Genomic DNA, 14,359 nt, shown 5'->3' with positions numbered 1-14,359 from the left:
CATTCTATTGTTAGTCTTCATCTATAAACAACATAGCATCAGACATTGTATGGCTGAAAGAATGCAAAGGTCCTCTATTTCAACCAAGGTGCTTTGCCTATGTAAACTGCAGTCCCCGGCCATCACGCAAGAGCACTTCACCAGCTGTGTCAATGCTTCAGCAACTAGAATCATCCGGACCCAAAACAGTGTACACGGAAGACGTTGAGGGAGTTGCTGAGGAAGAACAGCTTCATGGAGTTGCTGCCTGCCAGACTGATGACGTTCTTCACAAAAATTGGTCCGTTGAATTAGTTAACAGCCAGGTGAGTCTGGACAACAATAGCCTGCTAGCGACAGTAATTTTGTCACAATAGCTAACAGCAGTTATAGCCTAATTGGAACAGTTAGGGTTTGATTATCATGCTGGCAGGTAAAAAAACTATCATGTGATCGTCATTTTAATCACATCTGACGAGAGCCTGTGACCTATAGGCATCTCCTGTAAGATAGGAGAACACATCATTCCTATTCTTGCAGCAATAACAGCTTGTGCATAATGGTCTCTAGGAAGGACCTACTAGCAATGTATAGCTTGCAAGTAGCATTCCCTAACAACACTTCTTGTCTCGAACTTCGACCTGGTCAAGTTATATTGTAAATGAATAACTTTTTTTAATGTACGATTGCATTCAAATGACACAGCTTACTGTATGATGTTTGCTACATGACATAGTTTGTGATAATATTGTACTATTTCTGACTGTGTGTGCACAGATCTTGACCATCTTGTATGGCTTTATGGCTGAGGAAAGTATCTCTCAGAAATTAGACTTTGCAATTCTCAAGCGCAAATACCGCCATTGGTCTAGCCACTAGCAAGAAAGCCAGTAGGTTCAGCAGCTCTTATGTAGGTGACCTGAATCAGCACATGATCATGAAGTCATAGTTGAATTATAAGGCTGGCATTTAAATTGCACAACTAAGAGAATTTTAGTCTGTTATTGCTGCAGCACCGAATCAGTTGTGGCCTTCATCGAATACAATGCCATATATACATGGCCTAATACATGACCTCTGAAATCAGCATAATGCAGTGCCTGCAACACTGCATGGCATTGTAGGTGACCTCGGAGGCCATGTCTAGTGATTCTGCATTTTTCTGCATTGTTCCATAAACAGTTTAATGATGATGACATCATCACTTCTCACTCGCTTGATTATTTCTGACAATTACAATTATTAATTATCATTATTTGCAATGGCAGCACACAGGAAAGGTCAGCAAACAGCGGTAAATATTTGATAAAAGTAATTAGTTTGTTCAAATGAACCGTGTGTCCTGTTATTTTTTCTTTTGCTTGCTTTGTGTGTCCTGTTCGTTTTCTTTTTCTGCTTGCCAGCTTTACACAATCTCCCCTCTCCTAATCTCCCCCTCCCCATTGCCAGTCATCCTTCCAGTGTGCTGTCACAACTACGTATATTACAATACTGTCTCGCGCTAGCTAGCCCTATTCTTGATCCTACTGTGCTACCAGAAGAGACTGAAGTCTAAAGGGCATTCTTGAGTTTTGCAACTTCCTTGCGTTTTTCAGGTGATGCTGCGTGGTTGTGAGACATCTGGCTACGTGATAGTCAGTGCAGCAAAGGCAGAGATCTTGCAGCGAGTGCACACACCCGTGTGGAAGGAGAACACGCTTGTCTCCAAGACCACCTGGATGGGATCTCTTGAGTGCATGCAGGTGGGTGCTCTGCCTCTCATCACAAAGCCTCTCTGCGCAACGGCCATAGGGGAATGAAATGAGCTACAAAGGGTAAAAGTTGTTAAACAGTCATAGCATGCAGCTTCCCACAGTGCAGCACATAGGAGGGTGCAGTGCGGTAGGAGGCTTATGCATTGCAGCACAAAGCATTCTAGCATGGTGTAGCATTGTACAGGTATTATGGCATAGCAAAATATAACAGTATAATACAACAATATGTTATATGCATGTTATATGCAAAATATAGCATGGGGCTACTTGCATCCGGACTGCTGAATCTTTAGTTCAGAATGCTGCTGATTTTCATGGGATAGTAAAACTGTCTGTCTTCTCAGGCGTGTGTGGAAAGTTGGTACATGTTATTTTTAGATTTCTTAAAATTTACCAAATTGCTAAATTTTGTTGGGTCCAGTTTATTTTTTTACAGTGAAGGCTGAAGATTTTTATGGCACTATAAAAATATGTATAAGCCCCAAGATACTATTCAGAGAAATTGTGCAAACATTTAAATATAGCATTCATGAATTACTGCAGAAGCTGCTAGGTAACATTTGTGAAGGCATCTCAGATTCATACTTCTGATCTAGCTTCTTTTGCTTAGTTCAATAAACTCTTCACTGAACCCCACAAGAAGATGCAAGTTATGAAGTCAGGGTAGTAACACTTCTTACTGAAGGCCATGGGAGTATGTTTACTTATGGAAAGCCATTGCACAATTCAGGGCCAGAATAATGTAACAATTCTATTCCAAATCTTTTCCTTTTCGAGATTCATCAGTGGTCTGAACGGTACTTCATTACCAGCACAATCAACTGGTTGTACCGTATTTTCCGGTCTATTAGTCGCACCTTTGCTTAAGTCGCACGTCCCTCAAAACGGCAGTTCTTCCAAAAAAAAAAAATATGTATATAAGTCGCACCGATGTATAAGACACACCTGTTCATTCGGTAAACAATTTAAAAAAATTAATGACGTTTCACTTCGTGAACGCTCACGCGCAAGTGTACGGATGGCACTCCTATGTAATTGCGATAGCAATGATATGGGCACTCCAGGCGCATTTCGCCGTCGTGGTCACTGTGATGTTTCGTATAAAGTCCAAGGGTGATAACATTGTTCCTGCACGCCGTATGCCGTATGTGCGAGTGAAAGTGTGCGATGTGAGCCGAATCGCCCACAAGGGAAGAAAGTGCGAAGGCAGTGTGGGAGGGAGGGGATGCGGCTTGTACTGTGGTAGCAACTGCGTAGTTTGCTCAGCGGCGCCTGCCGTATCTTGAAAGCGATCTGCAGACGCGACGACTTTGGGGTCGGTCGACTTGCGGTCGGCCTGCCGCCACCTTCGTTGCTGCTCCGTTCTTCTCGCATGGCGCTCGTCAACTCAATCACGAGAAGAACCCGGTACCTCGATAGCACGCACGGAACTCGTAGCAAATAAGTGGCAGAGGAGGTCAACCCAATGCGCTTCGCGTGGCCATAGCATCCAATCCGATTTTGATGGCAGTTCTTCCGGGGGGAAGAAAAAACAACTATGTAAGTCGCATCGTTCTAAAGACGCACCGACGAAAGATTAAGAAAAAAAATGCGACTTATACACCGGAAAATACCGTAAGTGTTGGATGATCAGAAAGGAATATACATATAATCTAATGAAAAGAATCGTTGCAGTATACCGGCCAAAACTGATTTTGCTGTCTGCTGCTGTCTACTAGCTCCTGCATGGCAGAAAATTCTGTTTCCCACACTTATTTCAATCAAATGACGTATTTATTGAAATTATTTTATGTAAGCCCTGACATTCCTAAGATCCTGTATGTCTTTTTGCAAGTGTTGATATTTCCCTGAATAACAAGCTCCTATCTGATGTTTGAGCACTCGCCAGCTTTCTAAGCATACATTGGCACAGCTGGGCGAACCACCGTCGCTGGCACCTCTGCAAACACCGTCTGTTGAACGCGACGCTGTGGACAAATGCCCATGCTGGCACTGCCTCATGAAGGGAAAAGCGAGACATGACTGTGCCGTGCCAGTAATTAGCAGGCACAATTGGTGTGTTCTGCAGTCCATGATACACAGAGGGCAAAACAATCTGGTGATGTTACAGGGAACTGAGCTTTGCGTCACATGATCGAACACTCCTTTCTCGAAACTTGATAAAAACTTTCACTAACTGTTACACAGCCACTGTTTTTCCAATAGTCTTTGCGATGCAATGGGCGTCTAGGTTTCTCCAAAAATGTAAGCAAGGAAGCATTTGAGCCCTAGCTGTATATGCTTTATGACAGCAGAGGCTGAAGATTGGTAATTGTGTGTTACTTCTCTAACCTCTCTCGCTCAACTCTTTTGCTGCGGACGGCACCAACAACACCAAAACTGAGCAACAAGTGAAGAAAAGCTAATGCTTTAAAATAAGATACCACAAAATTTCAGTGGGACACTGAAGCATGGCTGATAAAGTATAGGCTCCTTGTAGGTGTCAGTTGCATTGTCACTAATATCTCCCCTGACCTTTTGCCGCTTCAGTACTACGCCACGGTTGACGCTGGGGAGCGTGGCGCCTCCGATGATGGTGTAGTGTGGCTGACAGTGGACAACATAGAAGAACGCTCGTGGACAGTGATTGAGGCCCCTGCTGACTTGGTGGGCAGTGGCCAGGGAGTTGGAGGTGTGGTCAGCAGCACAGTGGGTGGGGCCTCAGACCCTAACACAGCACCACTTCAACTTCAGCGAATCATCTCGCGCTGTGGTTGCCAGTTCTTTTATGCCAGTTATGGTGAGAACATCGACCCGGAAGCTCTGGAAGAGGTTCCACCCCTGGTAACTCATCCAACACTGACTTCTGCATGATTTATTTCTATTAAGTGATAGCGTATGCAGTGCCTGAAAACTTGGGAAACAAAGCTCATCAAACATATGAATACAGTAGACTTCCGTTAATTATTTTTGTTATTTCGATCCTGAAATTGACCTTTGCTGGATAATTCAAACTTGATCAGTCAGCACGCACGCGCCTGACCCTTTTGGTGACCCCAATAGCAGCCCTTTTAGTTGGCAGCACCGAAAACTCCCATTTTCGGCCTGCCCTAGAAAGATTTTCAAGCAATAACCGTAGCTCACAATGTCTGATTACAATATTTGCACGATTCTAACATGCACTTTTTTATTTTTTCAAAAAAATTGGGCCGAAAATTGCCTGCGTGGTGCTACATACACACAATACGAGAACCGCCTTCAGGGCGTTTATATGCTTTACCATAAACACAAATGCCGGCAAAGCTGACTTCAAAAAGCTTACGGCGAAGTCAACTTTAGGAAATTGGCTGCCATTGTGCAACACATATTAGACCCTTGCCCATTTTTCTTGCTAAAAAGTAGGGATCGAGTTATATTTCTACTTTGTTTAGGGGCTTTATTGTCATTTCTACGTTAGTTTTCTAATATGGACACACAGAAAGCAGGCACACTGTTTGATTTTGGGGCATATTAGAATTCTACCAAATGAATCAGCGGTATCATTTGTCATTTTTTCTGCATCCTGTTTAATTTGATCCGCCGGATAATTCGATCAGTTTCGTCAGTCCCGTCAGAGTCGAATAAATGGAAGTCAACTGTATATTGCTTAAATCACTGATTTGAATCGCATTATCTGAATGATGCGCTCCTGAATTAATAAACATTGCTCACTGTGGTTGTCACAACTTTACGGTTGTATGTTTGTTGTCGTTTGAAAAAAATCTATTCATTGTGTGGGCAATTCAGTGTGTGTGGGAGGCCTTGGGGCCATGACTTCCGCATGCTGGTGCCCAATGCGGGGCAGTCGTGGACCTGAAGCTCAAGCCAGCAGGACTCTGCTGGCACTGTACTGTTCTTCCTCTTCTTCCATGCCGCATGATGCAACCGGGGCTCCTCGCTCTTGCTATGCAGCACTGAATCCTCACAATTGGAACGCACCACTTTCCCTGTCCCTCTGTTCCCTGGCCTATCTTTGTTGTCTTTGCTGCAGCTTCTGTCAGAACCTTACATTTAGGTGCTTGAACTTCACAAGTGAGAACTCAAATTTGTGCACATCATCACCTTTTCTAAACAGCCAGATGAAGAAGACGAGGAGCCGTGGGGCCGGGAGCAGGCAGTGGACTCATTCACATTGACGCACCATGACTTAGAAGTGTGCAGCAACCCACTGCAGTATGCCATGGTATTGGACTTGGTGAACAACCTGCTTCTTTATGTGGAACCACGAAGAAGGGAGGCCAATGAGCGGCTGCAACGTATGCGCTTCCGCCTGCAGCTCTCCGCGGGGGAGGACCACCGCACACCTATCTTGCAACTGCAGGACCAAGTTCGGTAGGCCTCTAAATATTTTTTTATTTTCAATACTACCTGTTTCATGTGAGACCAGGGCAGGTGGACAGTACTATGTATACAAACAGTGGTTTAATATTAACAGAATGCTCTTCACAACAATACAGGCAAACCTTGATATAACGAAGTTGTACTTGCAGTAAAAAACTTCGTTAAATTGCAAATTTCGTTAATTCAAGGTTTTAATGTTTCAGCAGTAAAAAATACTTTCACGAATTCCCAGAACATTCCTGGTGGATAGCATTTTGTTAGTAAGCACTTACAAACAAATCACAAGAAGGTCGGGTCATAATAGCACGGTTATGAGCACCAGTGCGTGCAGTACAAATCGTGCTGAGAGCATTGCATCGACATGGACCCCCCTGTGGTTGCTTAGTGGCTATGGTGTTGGGCTGCTAAGCACGAGGTCGCGGGATCGAATCCCGGCCACGGCGGCCGCATTTCGGCGGCCGCATAGGGGCGAAATGCAAAAACACCCGTGTACTTAGATTTAGGTGCACGTTAAAGAACGCCAGGTGGTCCAAAGTTTCCGGAGTCCCCCACTATGGCATGCCTCATAATCAGATCGTGGTTTTGGCATGTCAAACCCAATAATCTATTTTTTTTTTTGCATCGGCGTGGCTTATGGCATTCGAGATTTGCACGTGTTGCGTCGCATGGCACTGCAAATCTTAGATGCCATGGCTGACCTTGCTTAGTACTAAGCCTGCAGTCGTCATCAGATGGTGTCCACAAATTAAAAACAGGCCAGTTACAGTGACGTTGGTGATATATAAAATATCAAGAAGACGAGGAGCCGTGGGGCCGGGAGCAGGCAGTGGACTCATTCACATTGACGCACCATGAATACGCTGCTGTCAGAACTTTCTCATGGCGCTTTTCATTTCATTATTTCAGATCCCTGCTATCTATGCATAAGCAACTGGAGAGGGAAGCCTATCAAGTCCAGAGGGGCCTGAACGAGGACCCAGGCAGCACTGATCTAGAAACTGAGCTGGCACATTTAGAGGATGAGGTTGGTGCTGACAGAAATTTGAAATTTTGAATTTGCATTGTGTCCCCAAAATGAATTGGGAACAGTAGCTTGGAATCAGCACATTGAATAAAGGTGGGGAACGGGATGGGAACAGTAGGGATCAACAGTGGAATTCAAAATACGACAGTGATTATGATCTCAATATTGACAAAAGGACAGCAATAACATACGAGGAGAGTGTAATATATACTCTCCTTGTGTATTGTTCTGGTAAGAAGTCTACAGGCGTACAAGATGCAAGGAGAAAAAGGGGGGTAGAGAAATAATTGTAAAAAGTGAACAGACGGCCCATGAATTTTAGCTTCAGTGCAGCTCCGCATTTGTTAAAGAAAACAGTAAACTGCCTTTAGCAGACCTTTTTTCTTTCATTATTCCCCACAGTATGCCAATGATAGCAAATTTCATTACATGGTTTGACAGGGCATTGTTAGGAAATCTTGCCCCTGAATACTGAAACTGTGGCTTTTGAGTCGGCCAGATTGACTATACAAGTATGTCACATAATACTTTGTGTTCATTTTCGAGTGCTAACACAACCAGTAGGCTACTTTATGGAGGATTTGGTAGTTGGTTTAATGTTGTTTTGTCGTGACAGTGCTAAAACATGTTAACACAAGTGCCATGACTATGTTTCATGGGATGACTGATAATTGAGGTTGTCTTTGATGCACACAGTGCATTTTCTGAGTTACACAGTGGCACTCTTTTTGAGAAAGTGTGCTGAACCACTTTCTTCATTGTATAGATTCGACTGTGCAAAGAGCAGCTGAGCTCATCGAGTGAGGAGTTGGCACTCATGTTGAGCTGTTACCGGGAGACTCAGGTGGCAGCACTAAAAAGCCGGCAGCGGGCAGCCGCTCCTGGACAGGAAGTCACAGTGGTGCGGCGTGCCGAGGTCTGTTTCAAGCATGCTCGATGGCGTCTTACTGATGTCGATGGACAACTTGGAATTGCTGATCTTGTACTCTCAAACTTTCTGTGAGTATGCTTTCATCTTTTGCCCAGCAAAATTGCATACAGTGAGCTGCCTACAACATTGACTGCTTATAACGTAAGTCGCCAAAGTCGCGAATACTCATACGCATAAGCGCTACTGCACTATAACCAAAATAACCATTTTTAAAACCTGCAATCATGCCAGAACATGTAGACCAAGCAACTGCATGTATCTGACAATCGAAGCGAGTGACCAGGATGTTTGCATCCTTTTAAATTTGCAAATGTTGAAAGGTTAATGCCCAAGAACTGGCCTTTACAGATGGTATTCGCATGAAGTGGACAAAATAACACAGAAAGAAAATGCAGAATAGGAAAGTATTTATTTTCCGTATACAAACTGAAAAGCCAAACAGCGACGATGCGCACATTTTCAGTGAGGATTTTGGTGCAGGGATCATGCTGCTGATAAGCGGCCAAAGCAGAGCATCCCCTGCGATATTGGGCAGCACACGTGGCCCGATCTCATAGGTCATGAGGAGAGGCTTAGGCAACCGCCGCGCTTCCTCAGCTTCTGCCATGGTTCCACAGAGTGCCCTATACATTGCGACTTACATTCAGTGCGCTGCCACTGTAGCAAGCGTGGTGTTTCTTTCTTTCTCTCTTTTGTTCTGCTCTTTGTTCGTATGCTCCACGTGTCCTCCTCCTCCGCTGCAAGGGGAGGACACGCCCGCCTCCCCTGCTTGTCTGTGAGAAATTCTGACAGCTGCATTATAACCAGTGTTTCGTCTTGCACAGCTGCACTATAAGTGTATATTGAGTTTTATGGGAGGGTAAGCAGTAGCCAGAAAAAATTCGTAACATATTTTGTCCTAGACTACAAACAGTTGCAATATAAGTGGTGTGAGCTGTATTTCATTCCATAAGAGGGATTGTGGTGTCCAGCTGACCTCAAGAGCACATTTCTTCATGTTATGTGTCAATTACTTGAAAGTCAAAACCCTCTCTAACTGCCCCTTCTTCGTGGCCAGCTTTCTGGTACTATGCCTCGGAAAAATTCTCACCTTGTTTGTCCATAAATGCTATAGTTTATGCTACCTACGGCAAGTCATCATCATAAACAGCTTGTGTAATTTGTTCCTGAATGAATGCAGTTTATTTCTGACACCATTCTTAGTGCACTTTACACTAATCTATTATTAAAAAAGATAAAACTTTCACTAACTGTTACACAGCCACTGTTTTTCCAATAATCTTTGCAATGCAATGGGCGTCTAGGTTTCTTCAAAAATGTAAGCAAGGAAGCGTTAGAGCCCTGTATATGCTTTATCACAGCAGAGGCTGAAGATCGGTAATTGTGTGTGTTACTTCATGCCACAATTGCCAAACTTTTTACTCTATATGTTTTATTTAGCATTGTAACAGAGCAGCATCCGTATGACAATATAATAACCTAATTTCCTGCAGTAGTTATTTATAACCTTCCAAAGTGTGAATGAAATATGCATTTGTCTTTTTCATGCTTTCTCATATTTGCTCTTGTGAAAGTGAAGTCCTAGCATGTCTTCACAATTCTTGTCTTACTGCCCGGCCAGTTACTCACGTGTGACCAAGTCCAATGACTCAGTTGAACACCTCCTGGAACTGGGCAATGTCAAAGTGACGAATCTACTGCCCAACCAAGTTTACAAGGTGAGATGAAATTAGACATCCAATTGTCGTTTCATTAATACATTTTTTCCCCGTCATGAATCAGTTAATTCTTATTGTTTGCTGTCTGTATACGTAGAACTACAGGGGTTGAAAAACAATCAGTTTACAAAAATAATCAAGTGTGGCATGTGTAAACATCATTATTTTGCTCAGTTCCTCACTTCACTGTTAAGTTATGAGTGCTTGTTGTATTTTGATGCTTTCCACAAGCATTTCTCTTGCTAGTGAGTAGCAATCAGGAAATTAAAAAAAAAACTGTTTGCTTCCTCATTCTCAATGAAAAAAAAAAAAAGAAGAGTAGGGCAGATCCTCTGAGACACGCTAATTTTGAACATTATCTTCTCTGCTGTGCTCAGTCTGATGAAAAAGCAGTAGTGCCATCAAAAATGGCTTGCTGGTGCCAAAGCAATTCATTCAGTCAAACTGTGATATAATGAACATGGAAATAACATATCGCATATGACATAGTAGATCTTCAAATTTTTAGTGCTGATATCAGTATGTAACGAATATACACTTGTAATGAATATAGGATATAATGAAGGTATTTTTGTCTTGAATGCAATTTTTTATAACAAGGTTTGGCTAACTACTAAGATTATTAGAAGAAAATCAGCTACTGCAGAAATTAAACCACTGTGAGGACAACGGGCACATGGATTTTTCTACGATTTGGTATGGATTCATTAATAAAGCGCAGTGAGGTTTCTTTTATTGTTTCTTGTAGTTAAGCTGTATTACACCCTGGCGACATGTTTGTTTAAGCAATTGAATGATTTACATTCACGATGAATTCGCTATATTACATCATTTACAGTTAATAAATTAAACTTTTGTATATGCATCTTGCTGGATGTAGATGACGTTTGTGCAGTAACATTCTCCACGAGTAATATTTTTTTATCATTTAGACAGTTCTTATTTGTAATGTTATGACAACGTTGAAAAATGCTTAGGTGCCATGCATTGAGTGCACGTTAAAGATCCCCATGTGGTCAATATTTCTTGAGTTCCCCACTACAGCGTGTCTCATAATCATATTGTGGGTTTGGCTCATAAAACCCCAAATTTTAATTTTAATGTTATGAAAACATTACGTTGGTAGAAATTAGAGACTGAAAAAGGCTAATCATTGCTATACAATGAATCTACAATGACAGATTAGATTTAAATAAGAAACCAAGGAAGTTTCATCATTCCCATGCTGGATGATGTGCTGTGATGATAGTTTGCATTGACACTGGTGCCAAATTTCCATCTATTATTGTTATATAAAACTGTGTTGCTGGTACCATTCCATTCTGCTAGCACCTTCATGTGAGCATTTGCCAGCAAATGCTGAAGCGCGAACCCTTAGTTGGGTGACTGTGGTGTTTTGGCTGTATCCTTCTATTATGCTATTTGTTCGAAAGATCACTGTTTGCAGCATGCATGCCAATTGACTAACTTTTCACAGGTCTTATGCTTAGCAACTAGAACAGAAACGTTAATGAAGGCTTTATTTCAGAGCTCAGAGAGACACTTTCACAAAGTGCCACCATCACTGTGACGCGACATTCCCCGTGTCTCTGCAATGTGCAGGAGGTCCTGCAACCAACAGAACTTCAACCACATGTGCCGCTAGAACGTCAGCGAGCCCTGCGCATCTTTTGCCGAGTGCGGGCACCGGTTGGGGGCATTTCGGTCAAGGAGCACCTTGAAGTCAACCTAGTACCCATTACCATTGGGTTGACCCATGCCTTCACCCACCGCATGCTACGCTTTTTCTTCTCATCACGTGCCACAGCAGGTATACACTTTTACCTGGGCTAGTACGTGCATCTGGTGTCTCTGCACGTGCACGAGCTTGAAGTGCACTCCATCAGCCATTTCACGCATCATACACCAGTTGAAAGAGCATCTACTCATCAAGATATTTGTTGGGGAAACTAGTGGCAGTTTCTAGTATTAAGAGTAACACTTGGGTCTTGCATGTTATGACCATGGCAGCCTACCAATTCGCTAAACTTTATATTCTACTAGGAGTGCCTGGAGCTGCTCCAAGCATGTTCTTGTGGGTAGTGCTGATACTGGCATAAGCTCTGGCCAGAGCACTTTTTGAGCAGCTCTAAGGGCTCCTGTTCATGTACTATACCAACCAATTGAAATGTGAGCAGTGGAGCGTTGTTCTTGCACAGCGTAACAGAAAGACAAAGGCACAATGACGTGCGACCAACTATGATATCTCACGAAAACAGCTTGGTTGCACATCATTGTGCCCATTCCTTTTCGCTAGACTGCGCAAAAACCATGCAGTCTGCTGTTTGCATTCGTTCGGCTGTCACTTGGGTGTTCAGTCAAAAGTGTGACGTTTGTGGACATTTGCATTCCATGCCTTGCATCATGATGGAGTTATTCGAGCCTCTAGCCTTAGCACATCTCGCAACACCTTTTCAGATAAGTCTGACGACCACCTTGATGAGGAGCCAAAGCCCGCACCTCCTCCACCAAGCCATACGAGGAGAGGTCGCAAATCACAGCCTAGTCTGGCGTCCTCCAGCCGAGACGATGTCGAGAAAATGAAGGTATGAGTGACAAGTGCAAGCTTTTTGGAGATGTCAGTCTTGCTATTTCCTTTGTTTCGCCTAGCTACTTGCAGTTCCAAATTGCAGAAGCTTAAAGACTACTACAAAAGCACAAAAGAGATCACATGAAGCACTTTCTAACTTTGTGACACACATACATAAAGTAGCCTACAAAGGCCGGGCTGTTGTAAAAGTGCAGTGCACGAAAGAGCTCGCACGTGGTCCGAGTAAAAATGAAAAGCCAATTTAAAAACATAACTTTTCGAGGTAAATTTTGTACCTGCAATTAATCTTTCTTATCACTTCGATATAAGAACTTTCACAATTCTTCCAACTAAGATTCCATACAAAAGTATGTATATTGAAATCTGCCAACAAAACAGTCTACAAAAGCATTCCTCCTAAACCATGTTTTCAGACTCAAACGAAAAGTTGAGTCACGCAGCTATTTTACAATTACTTCCCCAAAAAAGAAAAGGAAGAGAGAAATTATTGCATACAGTGTGGGGATGCGTGACTCTCACGCGTCCCCTGATCTTGTTTTCCCCGCATAGTTCGCATCTCCCATAATCCGGCTTCTCCGCGTGGCTAAGCACTGGCGGTGGTTGTAGTGGTTGCGGCGCATTGCGAGAGATGGCGCGAGTGTCGCGATACTATCGCCACCGAACGGCGAGGTGACTTGGGAGGAAAAGGTAGAAGGCGCTTTCTCTTTGGCTTGGGATCGGCGACCAACACGCACGAACGCTTCACGCGTGCGCCGGCCCGCTTCGCGGGACCGTCTCGCGAGCCTAAGAGCAGAACACCGGTATGGACGAACACGGATCGTTTGAACGCGCCACCGTTCGCGTGACCGCACACGTAAACGACTAGTCGATGATGTCACAGCATGGGGCGAACATATTCGCTCGCTATCGGGTCGCGGTGAGTCGGACTTCCTTGATTTGTCGCGCGCCCATGTGAATGTTCTATTGATAGTAATTCGGCTGGCATGTATTAGTGTATGAAAGGTGCAATAAATGCCCTTTTGATTGTTTGCACTACTGTGTTGTCGTTCCTTTGTCCCAAGAGCACATGTGAGACCCCACATCTGGCGCCCAACGTGGGGCATTTCAAAGCTTGCAAACTGAAGACGTTAGCCCTTACGGTTCGCGCCGCTTCTCCAAATGTGACGCCACACAAGTACACAAGCACAACTTCCCCCCAACCTTAAATCACTACAACCGCCTCCGGCGCTTAGCCACGCAGAGAAGCCGGACTACAGGAGACGCGAGCTATGCGGAGAAAACAACACCTGGGGACGCGTGAGAGTCGCGCATCCCCACAACAGACATACGCATGTCATTAATGATTTCAAAGCAAACAGATGGCTCCAGCAAATGTACCCACAAACCATAAAAGTAAAGTGCTGCTTTGACAATGCACCAAGCTGTCTTAATATTTTTTCCTTGCACCAGATACACAAATATATTCCAGACTCTCTCAACACCTCACTGCTGGCTTGCTTGCTTTGCATAGGCACGAATATTTTTCCCTCTTGTGTATGGGCAAAAATGTTATTGTCAAAAAATGTGGAACAGGAGCTAAATGTAAAATTTAATCTAGTTGGCTTTAGGAATTGGCCTCTAAAGGGCATCAAGCATGGAATTTCCCAATATGCAGGAGCGTGCTGAGAAGAACCAGACGTTTGTGTACGTGAAGGTTCCTGAAGTGCCACTACGCCTGAGCTACAAGGGTGAGAAAGAGAAAAACTTGGAAGACCTACATGACTGCTCGCTGGTGCTTCCCACACTGGAGTTGCACAATCGCACTTGCACTTGGCTGGACTTACTCATGGTGGTCAAGAACACTGCACGCAAGGTGCTTCTCTCACAGGTGAGTGGGCCAGTTGGTGAATTTTAATTGCCAAATGAAGTGGTAAGTGGACCACCAGACGTGTAAAGGAGGCGGAACAGACTAACTACAATGTTTTTTCTTTATCTGTAAATGTGTTGGCAAAAAAAAACAAAAAA

At 43.7% G+C, this 14,359-nt stretch overlaps 1 protein-coding gene across 1 annotated transcript in view; it reads left to right on the top strand.

Annotated features, from left to right (window-relative positions):
* LOC119446708 (protein KIAA0100-like) overlaps positions 1 to 14,359 on the top strand; it is an 85,893-nt gene that overhangs the window by 68,918 nt on the left and 2,616 nt on the right. Inside the window, exons 37-46 of the mRNA XM_037711226.2 lie at positions 113 to 305; positions 1,575 to 1,721; positions 4,263 to 4,556; positions 5,827 to 6,083; positions 6,999 to 7,116; positions 7,883 to 8,115; positions 9,669 to 9,765; positions 11,368 to 11,575; positions 12,223 to 12,350; positions 14,010 to 14,222. Coding sequence (XP_037567154.1) covers positions 113 to 305; positions 1,575 to 1,721; positions 4,263 to 4,556; positions 5,827 to 6,083; positions 6,999 to 7,116; positions 7,883 to 8,115; positions 9,669 to 9,765; positions 11,368 to 11,575; positions 12,223 to 12,350; positions 14,010 to 14,222 — 1,888 coding nt within the window. The remainder of the gene's footprint in view (positions 1 to 112; positions 306 to 1,574; positions 1,722 to 4,262; positions 4,557 to 5,826; positions 6,084 to 6,998; positions 7,117 to 7,882; positions 8,116 to 9,668; positions 9,766 to 11,367; positions 11,576 to 12,222; positions 12,351 to 14,009; positions 14,223 to 14,359) is intronic.

Source organism: Dermacentor silvarum, chromosome 3 (genome assembly GCF_013339745.2).
Source record: "Dermacentor silvarum isolate Dsil-2018 chromosome 3, BIME_Dsil_1.4, whole genome shotgun sequence".
Taxonomy (NCBI): Eukaryota; Metazoa; Arthropoda; class Arachnida; order Ixodida; family Ixodidae; genus Dermacentor; species Dermacentor silvarum.
Note: the sequence above shows the minus strand (reverse complement) of the source record. Positions and strands in the feature narration are given on the sequence as shown.